The 18,608-nt window shown below is 36.7% G+C and overlaps 2 protein-coding genes across 3 annotated transcripts in view; one reads left to right on the top strand and one right to left on the bottom strand.

Annotated features, from left to right (window-relative positions):
* The first annotated feature begins 36 nt into the window (after positions 1-36).
* On the top strand, positions 37-6,615 carry si:ch211-110p13.9 (uncharacterized protein LOC562347 homolog). The gene is made up of 4 exons (XM_063034143.1): positions 37-521; positions 3,688-3,817; positions 4,179-4,312; positions 4,688-6,615. Exons 1-4 carry the CDS (start codon positions 399-401, stop codon positions 5,561-5,563), a joined length of 1,263 nt encoding a protein of 420 aa, XP_062890213.1. The 5' UTR covers positions 37-398; the 3' UTR covers positions 5,564-6,615.
* A 184-nt stretch (positions 6,616-6,799) lies between these two features.
* Positions 6,800-18,608, bottom strand: part of rsrc2 (arginine/serine-rich coiled-coil 2) — a 40,208-nt gene continuing 28,399 nt past the window's right edge. Inside the window, exons 8-11 of one of the 2 annotated variants that reach the window (XM_063034141.1) lie at positions 11,533-11,574; positions 9,708-9,931; positions 8,262-8,351; positions 6,803-7,953 (exon numbers count right to left, since the gene is read on the bottom strand). In XM_063034141.1, the coding sequence (XP_062890211.1) occupies positions 7,771-7,953; positions 8,262-8,351; positions 9,708-9,931; positions 11,533-11,574 (539 nt within the window). In that variant the 3' untranslated portion in view covers positions 6,803-7,770. Of the gene's footprint in view, positions 7,954-8,261; positions 8,352-9,707; positions 9,932-11,532; positions 11,575-18,608 lie in introns of both variants that reach the window. The other variant, XM_063034142.1, reaches the window with a different exon arrangement.

Below are 18,608 nucleotides of genomic sequence, written 5' to 3'. Positions count from 1 at the left end.
TTGCCCGCCCTGTCAAAGGGCGAAGTTCAGGGTTCACGCGATTGTGCCCCGGACAAACGAGACCGGAGATCAGGAGCTGGTGTTGAGTGTCGGGGTTTCACAGTATACAATGTCCTTCTGCAGCTTCGGTAAAGCTGTTGTGTGAACTTCTGGAGGCGTATGCAGATGGACGGTTGTATATTTGTCGCCATTCTGAAGTAAATGATCGAAACGAATTTATTGAGGTTTACAACCAATCGGCGAATGGGACTTTGCTGCAAATGCTGATTATGTTCTCAACGGGAAAGGCATCAGCCGCTGATTTAGTTGTTGCGCTTTAGGTGATTTATTTTCTTACTGAATAGACACCGTGGCCCTTCCGTTCTGAGATCCTTTCATAGAAGGTGCAACATTCGAACATGGTTTCTGTTGAACGAGTTCCTGTTTGCTTACCAGAATGGAATGTGGGTATCAGGAAATTTAGATTTGTTTTCCTGAGCTCGTCCAATTCAGTTACGTTGTGCCAGAACTTTGAGGCGGAGGTTGGTATTTCAAGTAATATTATTATATTTATACCAGGTGAAAGTTCTTATGCTAAAATGTATTTTTCTAACTAGTGTAAAATATAATTTGCAACATTTAGGCACTAGTAATTATTTATCACTGTGGTTTATTTTATATGAATAAAGTACGGACAAGATTGAAATATACAGATTCCGGAATCTATCTTGGCATGGATAAATTAGGGCGGAAGTACCTTCTACACCCTGAGATTTAACACCACCAACACGTGGAAATTGTTACTTCTGGTACAAATTAAAGGCAGGGTATAATGGAAAAAGACTCGCCAACTGATTAGCCAACCATTCTCCCATTTTCTAAGATTCAGGAGCATAATAGAGGATTTAAAAACCTTTTTTAAAGTTTCAACTTCTATTATAATCATGTATATTCTCATCTTTAGCGTTCTGTTTATTTTTAATAAATTTTAAATGTTTATTTTTGTTCCTGTTCTGGTTATTTAAAGTAATCATCACCCTCACAGGTACTCGATGCCGCAGAATGTTTTGCAATGTATGCTGGAAAGCATGTTGGCAAATGTAAACCTCTTCTCACAGAGGTTTCTGCACTTTTATAAGAACTTTCTTATTGCAGTCCTAAATCTTATATTTTAATAACTTTGCTTCCTTTTCGAAAAAAGACAAAAAAGTTGAGATAAATCAATAGTGTTATTACATCCACCAAGTTACGGTGCAGTTGTAGATACAGGTTACCATCATTTCTGGCCCAATCCCTCTTGCAAGAAAGGATGACATCCCATTTGTTTTCCTAATTATTAGCTATACCTTCACATGAGCGGCTTTGAATTGGGACTGGATTTCCATGTTGTAATTTGGAAGGGAAATGTGGTCATGCTTATTTAAAAAAAACAGCAGTATGTTTGTAAATTGGTACCTTGGTTTCACTGGAAGAGAACAATTTGTTAAATGCCAATAGTTGAGTTTATTTTCAAAGGGAAATAATGGTGGGAGAAGTCATTTTGTGAAGTTTATTATGAGCATCTAGCTAAATATATACCATTTTGCATTAATTTATGTATTATACATTAGTCAGAGATATTTTGCAGTTTTTCTTCATATTTTATGTATTTTATGAATAACTGAATGTATGTGCCTGGAATGCTGCTACATGCAAATTTATTATTGTACGTGCACTTCACTGTACTTGTGCTTATGACAAATCTTCACTGATCAGTTCATATTTTTTCCTTTTGTCAAATATATCCTGTTGCTAGTTAATGGCTATATATAAAATTGTTGATGATTAACTGAGGAAGGAAATGCTTGTTTTGAAGTAGAGTGGATTCCGGCCAATTGGGCCATCATTTGCTCAGGGCAGCTGCTTATTTGGGACAACCCTTAAAGACAACTAATTGAGAAAGCTGGGATTCCCTTCCTTTATCTGGGACACAATGCTGGTTAATTGGGACAGGAGACTGTTGCCAAAATGTTTTTAACTAGTGTCCTAAGTGTGCAGTTGTGCGGCCATTATATATTTCACTGTGCTTAGAGCAAAGTTTTTAAATAGCATCAGTTTTGTGTGTGTGTGTGTGTGTGTGTGTGCATGCATTCAAAAAGCAGTGAATTTTGTCACACATGGTTGGCGACAGATAAACACCAAATCAATTCAAAACTATTTTGTTCACTGCGGTTTTAAACATTGAGGCTTGGAGATTCCAGAAACTGTCAGGAATGAAAATGAAATGATTTCACTACTTCAACAAGTTAGAAACTATGAAGAATTTGAAGGTATCAAAATTTGTCTTACATATTACAATTAAAATAAGGATGCAATTGTTGACAGCATTGTACAAAGGCTGTCCATTATCTGCATTGGGTGTCTGTGCTGATTTTGTTAATTTAGTTAAGAGAATGCAGCACAGATGAATTCCTCCATTGAAAAGTATCAAGAACTAACAATGAATTCCTCCATTGAAAAGTATCAAGAACTAACACAGTTTTATAGTACTGCAGTTGTGTTAGTGGTGTTCTAATTTGTTTTGTATTTTATTAAGTACATAATTTGTTACTTAATTGGTCCAAAATGTACTTGTCCTGATGTGTGTCCCAATTAACCAGAATCCACTGTATTTGCTTTTAGTGTTAAAATTATCCTGATACACGTAAAATTTCAATTATACTTTATGCATTAGCTTGCTAGTTACTATATCGTGTCTGGACAATTGGTAATTTTGCCTTTCTGTGGAGTTTCTTTCTGACATCACTATTAATGTACTTTGGATAAAATAATTCATTTGGAGAATTATTGAAGATGTACTGATTTACATAATACACTTACAATCTGCAATCATCCTTCATGTTGTGATTTTTGGTCACCTTTACCATTGCTGTACTGACTGTCATGTCATAATAAAAATAGTTGTGTCTCTAGTTACTGAGATTTCTGTGGGCTATCAGGAAACTCAAATCTCCCATTGTTTGCATTGTTGTATAGTCCATTTTACAAATGAGTCACTTTATATTAATAATGTCATCCCAGTGTATTGGGGGGGATAAATTTATCTTGTAGTGATTTTTGGATTGTTTTAGATGTCTAATATGGCATTGTGTGTATTTTTCTATAACATGCCAGGCAAGGAAAATGTACATGATCAGAAGGTATTTAATTTTGAATGTTATTATTTATTATTTGGGAGGAGAAGAAAATTGAATAGCAAGCCTGATCTTAGCTTGTATTACTTTGAAAATATTTTTTGGTCATGTGGGTAGGAACTGTAAGAAAAAAAATGTTTATATTTAAGATAAACAAAATTACTGAAAATTGTACAAGTAAAATTTTATTTTTCTGATGTGGCACACTCTTTCATGAATAGAGCCAAATATCTTAACCTTGGGTATTTAATTACATATACAGAACTTAGGATTTGGTGTAGCATGTGTTGAGCTGGTCTGTAGAGAATTGAATCATGGTTTCTCATCTCCACCATTTACTTCTCTGATTTTTCTGATCTACCACCAAGCCTCATCTTAGAGTTGGTTTTTTTGGTTGGTCAGAAAACTCTCAATCTACCTTACTGAAGTGTTAAATGTCAGAAAAATTAGATATGTTGCAGAAAAAAATATATTGACTAAGCTTTAGTTTTTTTTATATGGAAACAAATTCTTACAATTAACTTTTTTATCTTAGGAGAATTTAACTCCTCTTTTTCTTGGTGCTGATGTTATCGCTAAAACTAGTGTTCGCACTGAAAATCATCCAAGAATACATGCAAAATTTGCAAGGAGAGGATTGGCAACTAAGCTCAGTTTTAGTTCAGGTAATACATTAACTCTTGTTTGAAACCACAAGCTAGAATCTGTCAGACTAAATGTAATTCTGTAGAAGGTATGACACTTAGACTGGCCAGATTACTTTGCAATTTGATTTGACTTCCTCTGATAGGTAACCTACTATTCAACCACATGTATCTTATTCATCATCCTTTCTCCTACTGTCTGTCAGTGACCTCCTCATGCCTAATTACATGTAACCTCTGATGTAATATCTTGGTATGTTAGAAATGTACAGAATTGAAATGGGCTTTTTAAGTCCTTGACATTCAGACTGACCATGAAGGATTGAATTATCTACTATATTTTCTCCTCATATTTATTATTTTTGTTTATATTTGTTTTCAGAACTTCGATTTGAAGGACTTAAGATGCCAACCATGGTGAACAGTTTGTGGTTTTACAGCATTCAGGGGCTTTTTCGAATTGCTTTTGAGATGTACAGTAAGGAACAACAGCTGGATGTTCTTGTTGCCCTGCAGGTACAGTTAAATGAAAGATGGCAATCATAATTTAAGTGCTGATGACTCTTAAATCATTATTTAGAACATTCTAGCCTTCAGTATGTTTTATACATGTTTGTATTATTGATCTGTAATTTGTTTGCAAGTAGTTTAATTTTGACTCTTGTTAGTTTTGAATGTGTTCATTTGCTGGGAGACTATAATGAATAGTATAAACATGGAGACGAGAGTAGAGGATTGTGGGTTTAGACCAATGATACCAGCCTTGCCAACTTGCAGAATCCGTCTTCACCTGCATTGTTGCCAAAAGTATTATGGCATTTTTTTAAAGATGTATCTAATCAAATGACTGATATTTTGGTTATTTTATTTCCCTTCCCCCACTCGTGTTAGGATTTATGGAAAGCACGAATAAGTGACCCTGTTCTGAATGAAAAATACGATGTGAAGGTTCTACAAAATTTCCTTGGCAAAGAAGAGTTTGAAAATTGCCTTCCTGATAAATGGAGCCACGAAAGTTCCTCTGCACTACACCCAAGCATTCAACCTGATACTTTATGTAGCACAACTACTTCAATTTTGGATTGTACCTGTAATAGCATTGCCAATGAGTGTGATCATAACTACTGTGTGCAAGAAGCAAGAAGTTTACAACAAACTGAAGGAACTTGCATAGACAACTCACTACGTGCAGAGATTTTGAGTAATGATCCTTTGTCTCTAAAGTTTAGATCAATATATCGGAACTTTAAATTATTACCAATGGAAATACAAAAGGAACACGAGAAATCAATTATCCTGTTACTCGATTTTGTCGAACTCCTAATAAGTAAAACTATATCGGCACAGAAGTTGGCTGACGTGATACTGCAACTTTTGACCAATCTTAAAAACTTCATTATCAAGACAGAAACCACTGAAGCCGAGGTTAATTCTATTTATTGTAATCACATGCTGTACTCTGTAAGTAAATGGTTAGGACATCAGTTTTATTCCGCTAATGCCTCTATTAGCAGGCAAGTAGAGAAGTTTAAAACAACCCACATAAATAAAATCACAGACTTACCACCTGCTGAAGAACTGGTGGATAAACTATTTCCTGAAGCTATGAAGGTTTTGCTGTTATGCTGGATGGGGCTTGATGATAATTCTGCCTTGTGGAAACTGCAAAGTGAATATCCAATAGTGCTGCTCATATTAGAATTTGCTAATCATAATCTAATCACTGGTGTTGCACATGTTTTATATTCTAGCTTAATCTGTAAATAAATTTGTAGAAGAATGTGCCTATTTAAACTAGATTTTTGGAGTGAAAATAATTTTGAATTTACCAATGGAGATTATTCTGATTATAAACAGTTGGTTGCTTGATGGGAACTTTGGGTGAATCAGAAATGGACTCACCCAAAATGGCTAATGCAGATACTTTTCCATCCCATTCCCTGGCTTTTCTGCAATCTTGAATTTAGCAGTTAAGATCTTTATTGTCATATTTTCAACTGCATCAGCTTCTAAGTGTTTATTATGCATTGTAAGATACATTTGAACCAATGTACTATAGTTGACGAGTGTTTTGTGAAGGGGAAAAATGCTTTGGTAATGGCAGGTTATGATTTACAAACTTGGTCAACACGGGGTTTGAGAAATAATGACAACTAGAAATTAGAATGTTATAGGATTGTTTTTATTTTTTGTTAGTGTTCTTTATGCTCATTCTTTTGTTTTGTATGGGATCTGGAATAACAATCTTTTAAATCTTTTGTTGAAGGATGACAAACAGTCTTGAATCATTAATTAAGAAGGGTATCCTAATGAGCAGAGGGACTTTGAAAAGTATGCCCAAAGATTCCCAAAGGGAATGGGATGGCTGGAGCTTGTAATCACATACTCCTGCTATTCAGTAACATTACCATCGCTGACTCCCTGACCTTCAACATCCTGGGCTGTAGGGTCACTACTGACAATAACTTCAATTAAACCATGCCCAAAAGTGCTACAGCTTCAAGAGCAGGTCAGAGGCTGGGAATCATGCAGCAATCCCCTTTCACCATCTGCAAGCCACACATGCCTAAATGAATGAAAGTACCTTCAGTAGCATTAAAGCAGCTCAACATTACACAGCACAAAGCAGCCTGTATGATTGTTGCTCATCCAGCAACAACGTTCATTCTCTTCATGATACGTAAAATGTTACTGACCTGCAGTCCAACAACAACAATCCCTCAATCTAACACCAAAGACAAGGAATCCAATTATATGATCAACTGCATGTTCTCCTCTAAGTTGTAAACTCTACTTTCTTGGAAAGTTAACCTATTCCTCATAGTCAAAATCTTGGATTCAAAACCCCCAAAATCTGTAAGTACAGTGGGAGGTTGCATTTCAAGCCAGGAGCTCAACATATTTTCAAGAGCAATAAACACTAATGCTAAAAATAATATCCATATCCTGAGAAACTGATTTTTGTTTCGCATTTATTGTCAGAAAGGCAAGGAGAATGCTTCCTTTAAAATGCTGCTTAAATCACAGATGACTTATTTTTCCAGAAAGATTATTTTACTAAACAGGGTGCAAAGGAGATTTACAAGGCCATTGTGAGGACTGGATAACTTCAGGATTGAAGAATTTTCATTTGTAAATAGGAAAAGATATTTACATGAGATGCACAAATTTGTAAGGGATCAACAGATTCTCATGGAAAAGAGTTGAGAATTTTTGTTTTTCAGCCATTCGGGAGAGTTTGAGTTACTCTTTGAAGGGGTGTTAGTTTAAAAATGCATGGAGCGTTTCTTCCTCTACTTCGGAATGGACTTGAAGGATGTGCAGCAAGAACAACTAACTAGCCTGGACGTGATAGGCTAATAGTTTACTTCCTGTATCTCAAATGTCTATGATACACAATGACGTATTGAAAATCATCAATTTATTGTCTAGAAAGCTTGATAATGAACAATGCACTATAAAGCGCTTTTTAGGACTGGAATAAGTACTTACAAACAAACTAAATCCAAATTTACAACTACACAATCATTTGCATTTCAAAAGGTGAAAATAACTGTACAAGTTTTAGTACAAAAGCAATCACATAATACAGCAACATGAAGTAGTACAACAAAATATGAATGAGATTAAGCTTTGAATCCAGTTAGCATACATCACTCCAAATACATAAGAAAAAAAGGATAGAACTTCCCCGTTCTCTGGTTGCAAAACAATGCTTTCAAATGTTTCTTCAATGAAGTCCCAAAGCTTAGGAAGAAAACTATCACAGTATGATTGTTGATACACCCAGTTATCTTTACAATCAAAACCCCCTTTAATAAATTATTTTGCATTGCAACAACCATGCAAGCTAGATTGCTAGCTTTTTCAGTAAACAGGAAAGTAAAAGTCAAGATGAAGCTTTAAACCTCCAACATGGACCAAGACAATATTAAAAAAAATCATGTACTTAAGCACAAGTACAATGCTCATTCTTAAATTGTGTCCATTCCTCTCATTGAAGAGGAGAAACCTAGGCCCATGCCTCTCTGTGTATGAGTTTGTGATCGTGCCATCTCATATTGAGCATCCAAGTTCCTGAATACTTCTTCCTGTTGCTTTAGAGTTTTGAAACTTTCATCAGGATTTGGGATTGGTGTTCCCACCTCTTCCTCGTCCTACAAAATAAAACAAATACAAAATATATTCCGGTCAACACCATTTGATAATCTACTTAAATTCGTAGTTTTATCTAAGCTATTTTCCATCCAGCAAGGCATTTGTTTCACACAGGTTGACAACCATGACATTTACTAGAAAAGAAATGAAACTTTCAAATAGCTTCAGCCTAAAAATCATCTTATCATTTTGTTCCATTGGATTCATATTATTATGTAACTCTTACTATTTTGACTTGGTCTTCCTATGATAAAGGTCTCAAAACATTTACAGTAGAAACACTTTCTTTGCTATTGTTACAACTCACCTTGATGCCCATTAACTTCCGGAATTTTACATTTTGGTCTTTGTTACCAAAATTAAGCTTCTCCCATAATTCTGCAGTCTGTGACTTATCCTTGAACAGAGCATAAAAGGCACATGAACATTCACAACATCATACTGACAGAAAATATTCCATAAAAACATTGGATTAGACAGATAAATAACTTTTTATTTCTGCTTGTAAGTAATTTGTGATAGTTCACAAAATTTACTGTGATACAATTGTAGCTTGCCGGCTAGTGGCGTAGTGGCATCAGCGCCGGACTTTGGAGCGAAGGCTCCCGAGTTCGAATTCAGCTGGCTCCCTTGCACGCTTTCCATCCATGCTGGGTTGAGCGTCGAGCTAGCAACTTGGCCTCGTAAGAATAAGAAAGCCTGCTAAAAAAAAATGCCGTCATGACGGCGTCCCGATGACTCCACTCGGAGTTAAGGGCTTTCTTCTTCTTCACAATTGTAGCTTAAATACCACAACAATTTGCTCCAAGTAATTTTGCTAAATTAGAACAAGTCATTATAAATGACAGGTCAAATATGATTGGTTCCCAAAGGATTGTAATGCTACTATCCGACTTTGCTGCAACTTGCTTTGTTCTTTTTCATGAAACTTTGTACGTTTTGTTAAAACATACTGTAGCTTGTTTAATTATCCTAGACACTTCTAGGAGCTTCAATAATCTCATTTTAAAACAGCAAATAATTTTAGTGGAGTAAATAAAGTTAGTTTATTTGGTTTGGTAGTCACAGACATCCATTTTCTTGGTTTAATTATACTGTAGTGTATAGTCTTGCTGTGTGATTAAGTAACTTTGAGGTGACACTATCTACATGCAAATCCAATCATCAATATCAGTAACGGGAAAAATCTAAATGTTAGGAAGGTTATTTTCAATTTGGAACACAAAATAGCTGTTAATGACAATGTGCATGCCCAATGATATCAAATACTTGACATCATGAACAACTTACAACCATGCATTTAACGTTGATCAATAGCACAGGTCCCGAACACTGAAAGAAGTGTTAAACAGAAAATAACTCTAGCTTAAGTGTCTGATGTTATCAAGGCCTCTACCAGAAGGTCTAAGGATTCTATTTCATCCACTACTCTTCTTTAACTTCTCTGCTTTTCATTAGCATCTCCTTCTTACTGCCATTATTGTCAACACCATCATACAAAAATATTTCATCTGTCAAGTCTTATTGTTCAGCTGACTCCAATCTTGATCCTCCTAAATCTATCCCTCATTTTAAATACTTATTTTCCCTGCCCATTACTTACTATGATTTTCCATCTCCCAGGGTTTAAACTCTACACCACACAAGATTGAAAACAATTTTTTAAAAGTGTAAATATTTGTATGAAGGCTTTTTCTACCATAGACAAAGCCATACACATATAAAACACTAATATATTGTACTCAGAACTCACCCCTTCCTTCTTGTTCTGCCAGAGGAGTTTGCGTTTCTTCTCCTGTTCTGCGAACTTCATTGGGTTAACAGCAGTTGGGTTGTAGTAACTAGGTACTGCTATGCCAGTTTCAGCCAGAGCCTTGGCTTGGAGAGCTGCCATCTGTGCAGCCATTGCAATCTGAGGTGTAACTTGAGTACCAGAAGCCAGGAGTGCAGCAACATTAAGAACAGATCCACTACTAACTGTTGAAAACATAAGAGACTTAATCACCCACATCTTCTTTTTAAATAAACATTCAACTCTTAATTGCTTAATATCCGTGTACGTATTTACTGTGCTCAAGACGCCTGCATCCAAAGATGAAAATAGAACAACTTAATTGTTACTATTGTCAAATCTAAACCTTGACCTCAGTTTTGAAAGCAGTGAGAATTACCTGCAGAATAGACTGCTATTTGCCACAGTATCAACCATGGCACCTTGCAAACACATCACTTAGAAGGATAAGCGTGGTGAGGCCATGGAACACAGCCAGGATATATAGTACAACAACCTGACAGGCATATACTGCTACTTGTGAATCAGGGTCAAACTACACCTTTACTGGATGAGTACTATGATATGAGAAGATACAGCTGACTTTGCCTGTGACACAATTTAAAAAAAAAATGTTCATAATTACAACCTATTTAAGTATCTCATTGCATTCACATGCCCACCAGCATTCAAGAGTTCCAGCACAGCACAGAAAATTCAAACATTCTCAGTTTAAAAACATAGATTTTATATAGTTCCAACATAATAATCCAACAACATGAACTCTGCTCCCCCCCAAAAAAAGATTTTTTACCATGCAAACAAAAAGATTAGTATTTTCTTAATAATGGGAATGTCCAAGTAGTGTGCAGAAACAAAAGAGATTTAGATGTTGATCTAATAACCAGGCACACAAAGGCTAATGAAATGGTAGTTTCTAACTAGACAATTGGAATGCAAAACCAAAGAAGCAGTTATACCAAACTGCAGCAAAGAAATCATGGACAGGAAATGATGCAGATACAATGAACACGCAAAGGATTACACAAAGTAAATAAACTGACAACTGCATTTATATCTCCAGAAATTTGAAGGGCAATCTAATCTATGTCTTCAAAATGATATAAATATATGCCAAGATACAAGCCAGGAGTTATTTTCTTCAATCAGGAAACTTGGATTAATATCTAAATACTAAGTAAAATTAGACAGCAGCCTTTCTCCCACAAGAGGAGAAACCTGGAATTCATTCCTCAAAATGAGTGTTTTTGAATCAAATGATGATTAAGACTGAGATCATTAAACAAGTAACACTACCAAGGAATAAGATGCCATCAGTGATAAAATAACTGATGCACAGATATGGAACGCTTGTTCCTTCTCCTAACAAATCACTCAGTACCCTTCTGCTTCAAAATACTCACCGGCTCTCCGTTCATGATGCAGTACCTATAAACATACTTGCCTCTAGCCACTGAATAAAATTACTGCTTTGGTCTGGGCATATACTCTGCTAGATGCTGTAGGTAGAAATTCATTGACCAGAGATACTACGAGCACTCACAAAATAGGACCAGTAGGGAGTAGCTGAACGAACAGTTTTATCCAACAGGTTAAAGACTACTTTAACGGTCTTCTACAGCAGCAAAAATAGAAAGTGCTCTTAATTTTAAGATTTACATTCTATTAAACACTCCATTATGTGAAAACTAATCACAAAGTGTTGGCATTTGGAGCGATTGAAATGAAATAACAGATGTGATTGTAAAGGAATAGTTTGCTAAAAATATATATTAAGTTTTCCTACCTGTTGGCTGGTTGACATTCCCAAGTGATCCATTAGTTGTATCTGTTGAAAATAAATAGTGCTTACTTTTTAAGCAGTATTTGTCCAGTTATGATATTTCAAAATCAGATCTTAAACATTTTGGCAGTTTCTGTTTTCCATGCACATTACAGTTTCTGACATCTGCATTTATGCAAACTATCAGTTCAAATTGGGGTGATGTTCATGAACTTTTACGGAAGACCCAGTGCTCAAAGAACATCACTGTCTCAAAATTGATACTACTGTTCTTAATGCTTAAATGTTATAACCTTTGACACTCCACTTTTAAATCATTTTGGAAAGGAAGGACATGGAAATATACAAAAATGATATATTAATATGTTGATAGGGCAAGGATTAATGTTTCCTACTACTACTTGGTTAAAAAATCCAATATAACAACATAGAGTGTCTCATAACAAGTTTATTACATGCACTTCAGTTTCCTTCTAAACTGGGTGACCAAATACCAACTTTATCCAATTTGCAAAATATGATAAATATAAATGTTAGTATCTACTTTCGAGGAAAATCTGAATGAGAAAAACATCTGTTTACATTCTGGGGAACTCAATGAATGATATAATACTTCATCCATGAGCAGACTGTACATGTAAAATAGAAACTTCACAATCTCATCAGAAATGCGAATCTTTTAAAAAGTACTGGACAGATACAGCTCAAAAAACCACGTCAACAGATACATCTAGAGTTAATCAGAAAGTGTGTGTGAGAAGAAAACTGGAAAATCAGACATCAAAGTTATGATTTTTACCTCCTTAATAAATGCCTCAGTTTTAAAATTGAGGACAGGGTAAACATATTTCATAAATTACAGCAAACTACTGCATATGAATTCAGAAAATGTATATAATCAACTTCAAATCTGACTTAACAAGATTGGGTAAAAACTAGTGAAATATACATTACCACAAAATTACTATTTTTCTATCCAAGTATTATTTTGAAAATGATCAATACTTGCAATTAGCATAAAACATTATTTTAAAAGAATGAATGAATGATAGTAGCTTTATAGGAATAACAGGGCCAGATTTGAATATTTTGGAAAAGTATCTGTCCTTACATTCCATGTTCCCAACTCCAAAATCATATAACTTGGAAGTATAATCAAAATACATCACAGTTTGTTGGTGCAAAAAATCTTGATAGGTACATATTTTCCAGGAAATCAAACATACAGCTGAGTTATGTGAAGCCTTAACAATACAGGATTTAATTCTCAGGTTTCAGAGTAGTTTTCTTAGCCATGAAGGCTAACAGTCACAAATGACAATGAAAGTAATAATAAAACAATACCAGTATCAATACAGGCACTAAACATGTCAAAAGTGAATTAGGCTAGTCAAGTCAGAAGAGCCCTGATGCCACAGAACCCCCCCCCCGCACTCCCAGAAAATATGAAGGTCTGTTCCATAGATTTTCCAATGCCCTATACAATATTTCCATCACTTAGTACATTCTGTCACTAGCAAGAAGGCACATTCATCAACATAATTGGTCTAAAGTACATCACTATCTGACAAGGCTGTTAGCAAAAGTGACCAGTATAAGCAGAAAAACTGATCTGACCTCACCAAACTATAGCAGACATATTTAGCCCATGATGGGACTACAAGGAATGACTACCATACAATTCCTGTGGAGGCAAAATTCTATCATGCTGAATGGCATTACCACAGGAATAAACACAAGAAATGCAGGACAAATCTTAACAGTTCAAAACGAAGTAGTGTGAAAAGTGTTAGGCTTTCCACAGCAGTAGGATTATACTTCACTACAATCTATAATCTTATGGCCTTGCCTATCCTTCGCTTTATTGTTAGAATCAGGTCTATTATCATATGCCATGAAATATATTGTTTTGTGGCAGCAGTACAGTGCAATACATAAAAATTACTATAAATAACAGGAATATATAGAAAAATAAAGAAATAGTGCAAAATGAAAGCAAAAGTGGAGTAGTATTCCTGGGTTCATGGACAGTTCAGAAATCAGATAGTGAAGGTGAAGAACCTGTTCGCAAAACGTTGAGAGTGCATTGTCAGACTCCTGTACCTCCTCACTGATGGTAAAGAGAAGAGGGCATGTCCTGGATGACAAGTTCTTAATGATGGATGCTGCCTTCTTGAGGCATCACCTTTTAAAGATGTCCTCGATGGTGGGGAGGTTAATGTCTTCTTTGTAATTGCATCAATATGCTGGGCCCAGGATAGACCTTCAGAGTTACTGACATCCAAGAACTTGAAGCTACTCAAACCTCAACGACTTCCGATTTCAAGATTCAAGATTGTTAAATGTCATTTCCAGTATACAAGTGTAAAGGAGAACAAAATAATTGTTACTCCAGATGCAATGCAGCACAAAGAAACCCAATAAGATAAAGATACAAAAACAATTAAAAAACCCATAAAACATATAAGTACACAAGATAGGTTATGTACATAGATTGAGTGTATGTCCATAAAATGACGCTGGGCACATTAGGTGACTGAGAGAAAATGATAAACTAGTGAGTCTGGTGGTCCTGGCGTGGTAGCTATGTAGCCTCCTTCTTGAGGGGAATGGGACAAACAGTCCATGAGGAGGATGGGAATTTCAATGTGTTACTGGCCTTTTCCAGCATCTTTCTGTATACATGTCCTTGATGGCTGGTAGAATGGTGCCAGTGATGCATTGGGCAATTCTGACAGCTCATTTTATAGCCGTACTGTCCGCTGCAGTGCATTTTCCGTATCACACAGTGATGAGGCTTGTTTGCATACTCTCTACTGCGCATCTGCAGATTGATGAACATCGGTGTGCATCCACCCAGCTCTCTACAGAGAGGTCCTTTGTGTATAATATGTTCTGAGACCATGAGAGCTTGTGCATTCCCAGGAGTTTGAAACTCCCCTTCCTGAATTCCACAATCAATTCCTTGATCTTACTGACATTGAGTGTAAGGTTGCTGTTGAATCACCATTCAACCAGCCGATCTATCTCACTCCTGTACGCCTCCTCATTACTATGAGATTCTGCCAACAACAGTTGTGTCACTGGGGAGGTTATAGGTGGTGTTTGAGCTGTGCAGAGCCTCACAGTCATGACAGTAGAGAATGCAGAGTTGTGGGCTAAGGACACATCTTCAAGTGCATGTGTTGACTGTCAGTGAGGAGATGTTACTCCCGATCAGCACTGATTGTGGTCTCCTGATGAGGAAGTGTGAACGGAAAAGGCCAAGGTTTTGAAGTTTGTTAAGAGATGGTGTTGAAATCTGAGTTGTAATCAATAAACAGCAACCTAACTACCAGCATCAGGTGCCATGCCCAGTTTGAGCTTTGACTGCCATGGCCCACATACTCCTGTTTCGGCTCAAGTGGATCAATTCATTGGTATTCATTTCCAGTTCTCTGGCTGCTGTCTCCATCATCATGTATTCTAACTCCTCTTTCCTAAGCACATGTCCAATGAAGTCACGTTGCCTTTTCATGATCTCATCTAACTACCATAGGTATTGTTAATGCCAAGGTGGTTCAAGGCCAAGAGGAGGGCCAGTGAAATTACATTCACTATTGCATCCACTGTAGACCTGTTGTTGTAGTAGGCAAATTGCAGCAAGTCCAGGTTGTTGCTCACAGAAATTAATTCTAGACACGACCAATCTTTCAAAGCACTTCATCACAGTAGGCATGAGTGCTTCTGGGTGATTCATTAAGGCAGCTCACCCTGCTCGTCTTGAGCATTGGTATAATTAATGCCCTTCTGAAGCAGGTGTGAACCTTCACTTGCAGCAGAGATGTCCTTGATCATTCTAGTGGTTGGTTGGTCCTGATGCCTTGTGAGGGTTCACCCTCTTGAAAGATGATCTGAGACAGATATCACAAAGTTAGCAGGTGCTGCAGGATTTGCACAGTTTTACTCTTCCTTTCAAAGCATTCATAAAAGCTGTTCAGCTCATCGGGGAGTGACGTGACAGCCATTTATAATGTTAGGTTTCACCTGGTAGGAAGTTAAGGCCTGCAGACCCTGCCATAGTTTACATCTTTTAACTTCACTTGGAATTGCTTTATCACTCTTAAGATAGCATTCCATAGGCTGTACCTGGATACTCAGGATTCTAGATCACCAGTCTTGAATGCCACAGACCTCGCCCTCAGCTGCAAATCTCCTGGTTCATCCATGCCTTTGGTTTGTGTATGTCCAGTATGTTCTCAAAGGCACACACTTGTAGGGGAACCTGCAGGATATAGCATTTCCAAGGATCTGGTTTCCTTGTCCTTTTAATGGCTAGTCTACATTTCAGAAATTCAGAATAGCCCAAATGAGTAATTGCAAGTTATCTGATAGTTGGCACAGACCACAGCCACTGTGCGCTACTGGTGGAGGAAATGAATGTTCAGGATGGTGGACTGGGTGCTAATTAAATGAAGGGTTTTGTCCTGGAAGATACCAAGAACCTGGAGACTATCAGGCTGCAGTCATCCTAGGAATTGGAGTCATTCAATCACTCTCTGTCTGCTATCTTCCCAATGGTGGAAAGCGTATATTTAATATTTCAATAATATTTGAGTAATTGAGTAATCCTGTATATATATGTTTGATTAAGCATTCATTTGTTTAAATAATTCATTACAGGTTATATGCATAAATAGACGAACTGCATATGTCAGTATACAGTGATATGTGCACGCCTCACTTACAGTAAACTCAAAGTTAGACCCGCATTTGGGATTCCCGTGTCTTCCTCTGAATTAGTTTAATGTTTTGAAGTTACAGAACATAATATTTGCAATGCGGTATTTTTAAAATGAACCCAAGACAGCTATCCACCTGTTGAAACACAGTCGAACCAGAAAAAATGCAGTGAGGAATGGTTGAAATTTTTAAAAAGCAGCCCAACAAGTGCAGAAATGGACGAGTTAAAAAAAAAGTGCAGCACGTATTCTTCGGAAGAAATACATAATCAAGTTTAGAACACAGGTTCATAAAGAGTGATTACCGGGTGATAAAAATAATTAAAACACAGAAATGGCTGGCTACATTGGAAAAATTAATGTTTCATTACACAAAAGATAACCAGAGTATGTATACTGAGCTAATTCAACAATATTTTGAAGCAAATAAATTATCCTATAAGAAATGAATACTGATTTTGCTCAGTGCAATAGGTTTAAAGGCATAGCTTGCTTTGAAGTTTGACTGCTCCAACCAAACCAGCAGATATGAGCTTTACTGTAATCGTAAAAGTGATGCAGGAACAGTTAGAACTGAAACTATTGTTGATTTCAGAATGCTTTAGATTTCATAAACGGTCCATTTCAGCATACGTGGCTGAATTAACAAAATTGTCTGAGCAGTGTCAGTTCAGTGGGCTTAATGATGCACTGAGATTGTCTAGTTTGTGGAATCTAACAAGAGGGCATTCAAAAACAGATCCTAACTGAAGTACAACTTACATTTAAAAGAGCAGCTAAAGTTGATGTTTCAACGAAACTGCAGAGATACAATCGAGTTGCAGTCATGAAAAATATTACAACTTCTAAATGGAAACCAGCCAGGCCAAACAAATTGCATTACTGTTGTGGTAGGGGCTCACATACACCAGACCAGTGCAGGTTTAAGGGCAAAACATAGAAAATGGAACCACTAGGACACATACCAAGAGTATGTTGGGCAGATAAAAATAAATTGACTGCACAGAGAAGAGAAAAAGCCAAATTAAATTGCAGTTTCAAAAAGAGCACTAATCTGCATGCTGTTGATGAAAAATCTGATAATGATGAGAGTGATACAGGACTGCTGGCCTGGAGATTCACCATGTGAAACAAGCAATATGGCTTACAGCAGAAGTGAATGGCAAATTAATTAAAATTAAATTGAACACTGGCTTGGCTGTTTTAGTCATTCCATGAATATGAACAGGATTTCAAATTTTCTAAACTGTAGCCTGCAGATATCCAACTAAGAAATTATACTGGAGAAAAGAAAACTACTGTGGAAATAATATTTGTAACAGTGAAATGCAACAACCAACAAGCCACATTCGGCTTGTATGCAGTGAAAACAGGAAGACCAGCATTGTGAGGACATGTGTGGCTGAAACAAGGTACAACTTGATCCACAATTTGCATGCTACATCCACTGTAATGGAGCCAACTGAAAGCAAATTTAAAAATGTAGTAGATGATGCCACAATTGTCTCCTTGCCACATACTATGAACCGTTGCCCAACAGAGGACAAACAGGTGTTGGTGCCAACCCATGCCTCTGATTGGAAAGCATATTGGACCAAGAAAGGACCATGCTGCTCAGAGGAATGTGGAAGTGACAAAAACAGCGGTCTGACTACAACAGTTTTTGTAGGCAACATACCTGAGAAAGCTTCTGCTATATTAATCAGTTACTTGCAAAATATGGCTTAGTTTTAAGCTGGAAGATAGATTAATGAGCTTAAACAAATTTGAAAGCATTTGGTTTTTTTGAGTATAAAGAACCAGAATCTACTCTGCGTGCATTAAGGTTATTGCAAGTGGGAGACAAATGGCTGCTTGTCAAAGTGGGAGGTAAGAAAACAGAGGATTCATCAAATAATGTGGATGCTGAAACCAAGAGCTGTGATAAGATGGTACAGGGAGCAATAGAAGGATTAGTAAGAGAATATTCCAGTGAACTAAGTGCACCTTCTCAAGATCAAGATGCACACATGAGAAGCTGAGAAAAGGAGAAGAAAGGTGTCCAGAGCTGTCAGAACCACTTCCTGCTGTCGCAGAGTCAACTCAACGCAGAGGCCCCAGAACCTGAGGCTGTTTCACAGCCACAAGTCTCACATGCCAAGCAGAGTGATCTCCCTTGTCAGGAAAGACATTATCCCACAAGAGTACGTAATCCTCCACAGTGATCATGTCTTATGGTATGTTGTGTATATAGTTGAGATGCATTCTCTATTGTGCTGGAGTTTAAAGCTAAGGGAGGAGTGTTGTGTATTTAATATCTCAGTAATACTTAAGTAATCTTCTGTGTGTATATATATTGAATAAGCATTCTAGTTAAAT

The sequence above is a fragment of the Mobula hypostoma genome, chromosome 27, assembly GCF_963921235.1.
Source record: "Mobula hypostoma chromosome 27, sMobHyp1.1, whole genome shotgun sequence".
NCBI lineage: Eukaryota > Metazoa > Chordata > Chondrichthyes > Myliobatiformes > Myliobatidae > Mobula > Mobula hypostoma.
This window is presented reverse-complemented; position numbering and strand designations above follow the sequence as displayed.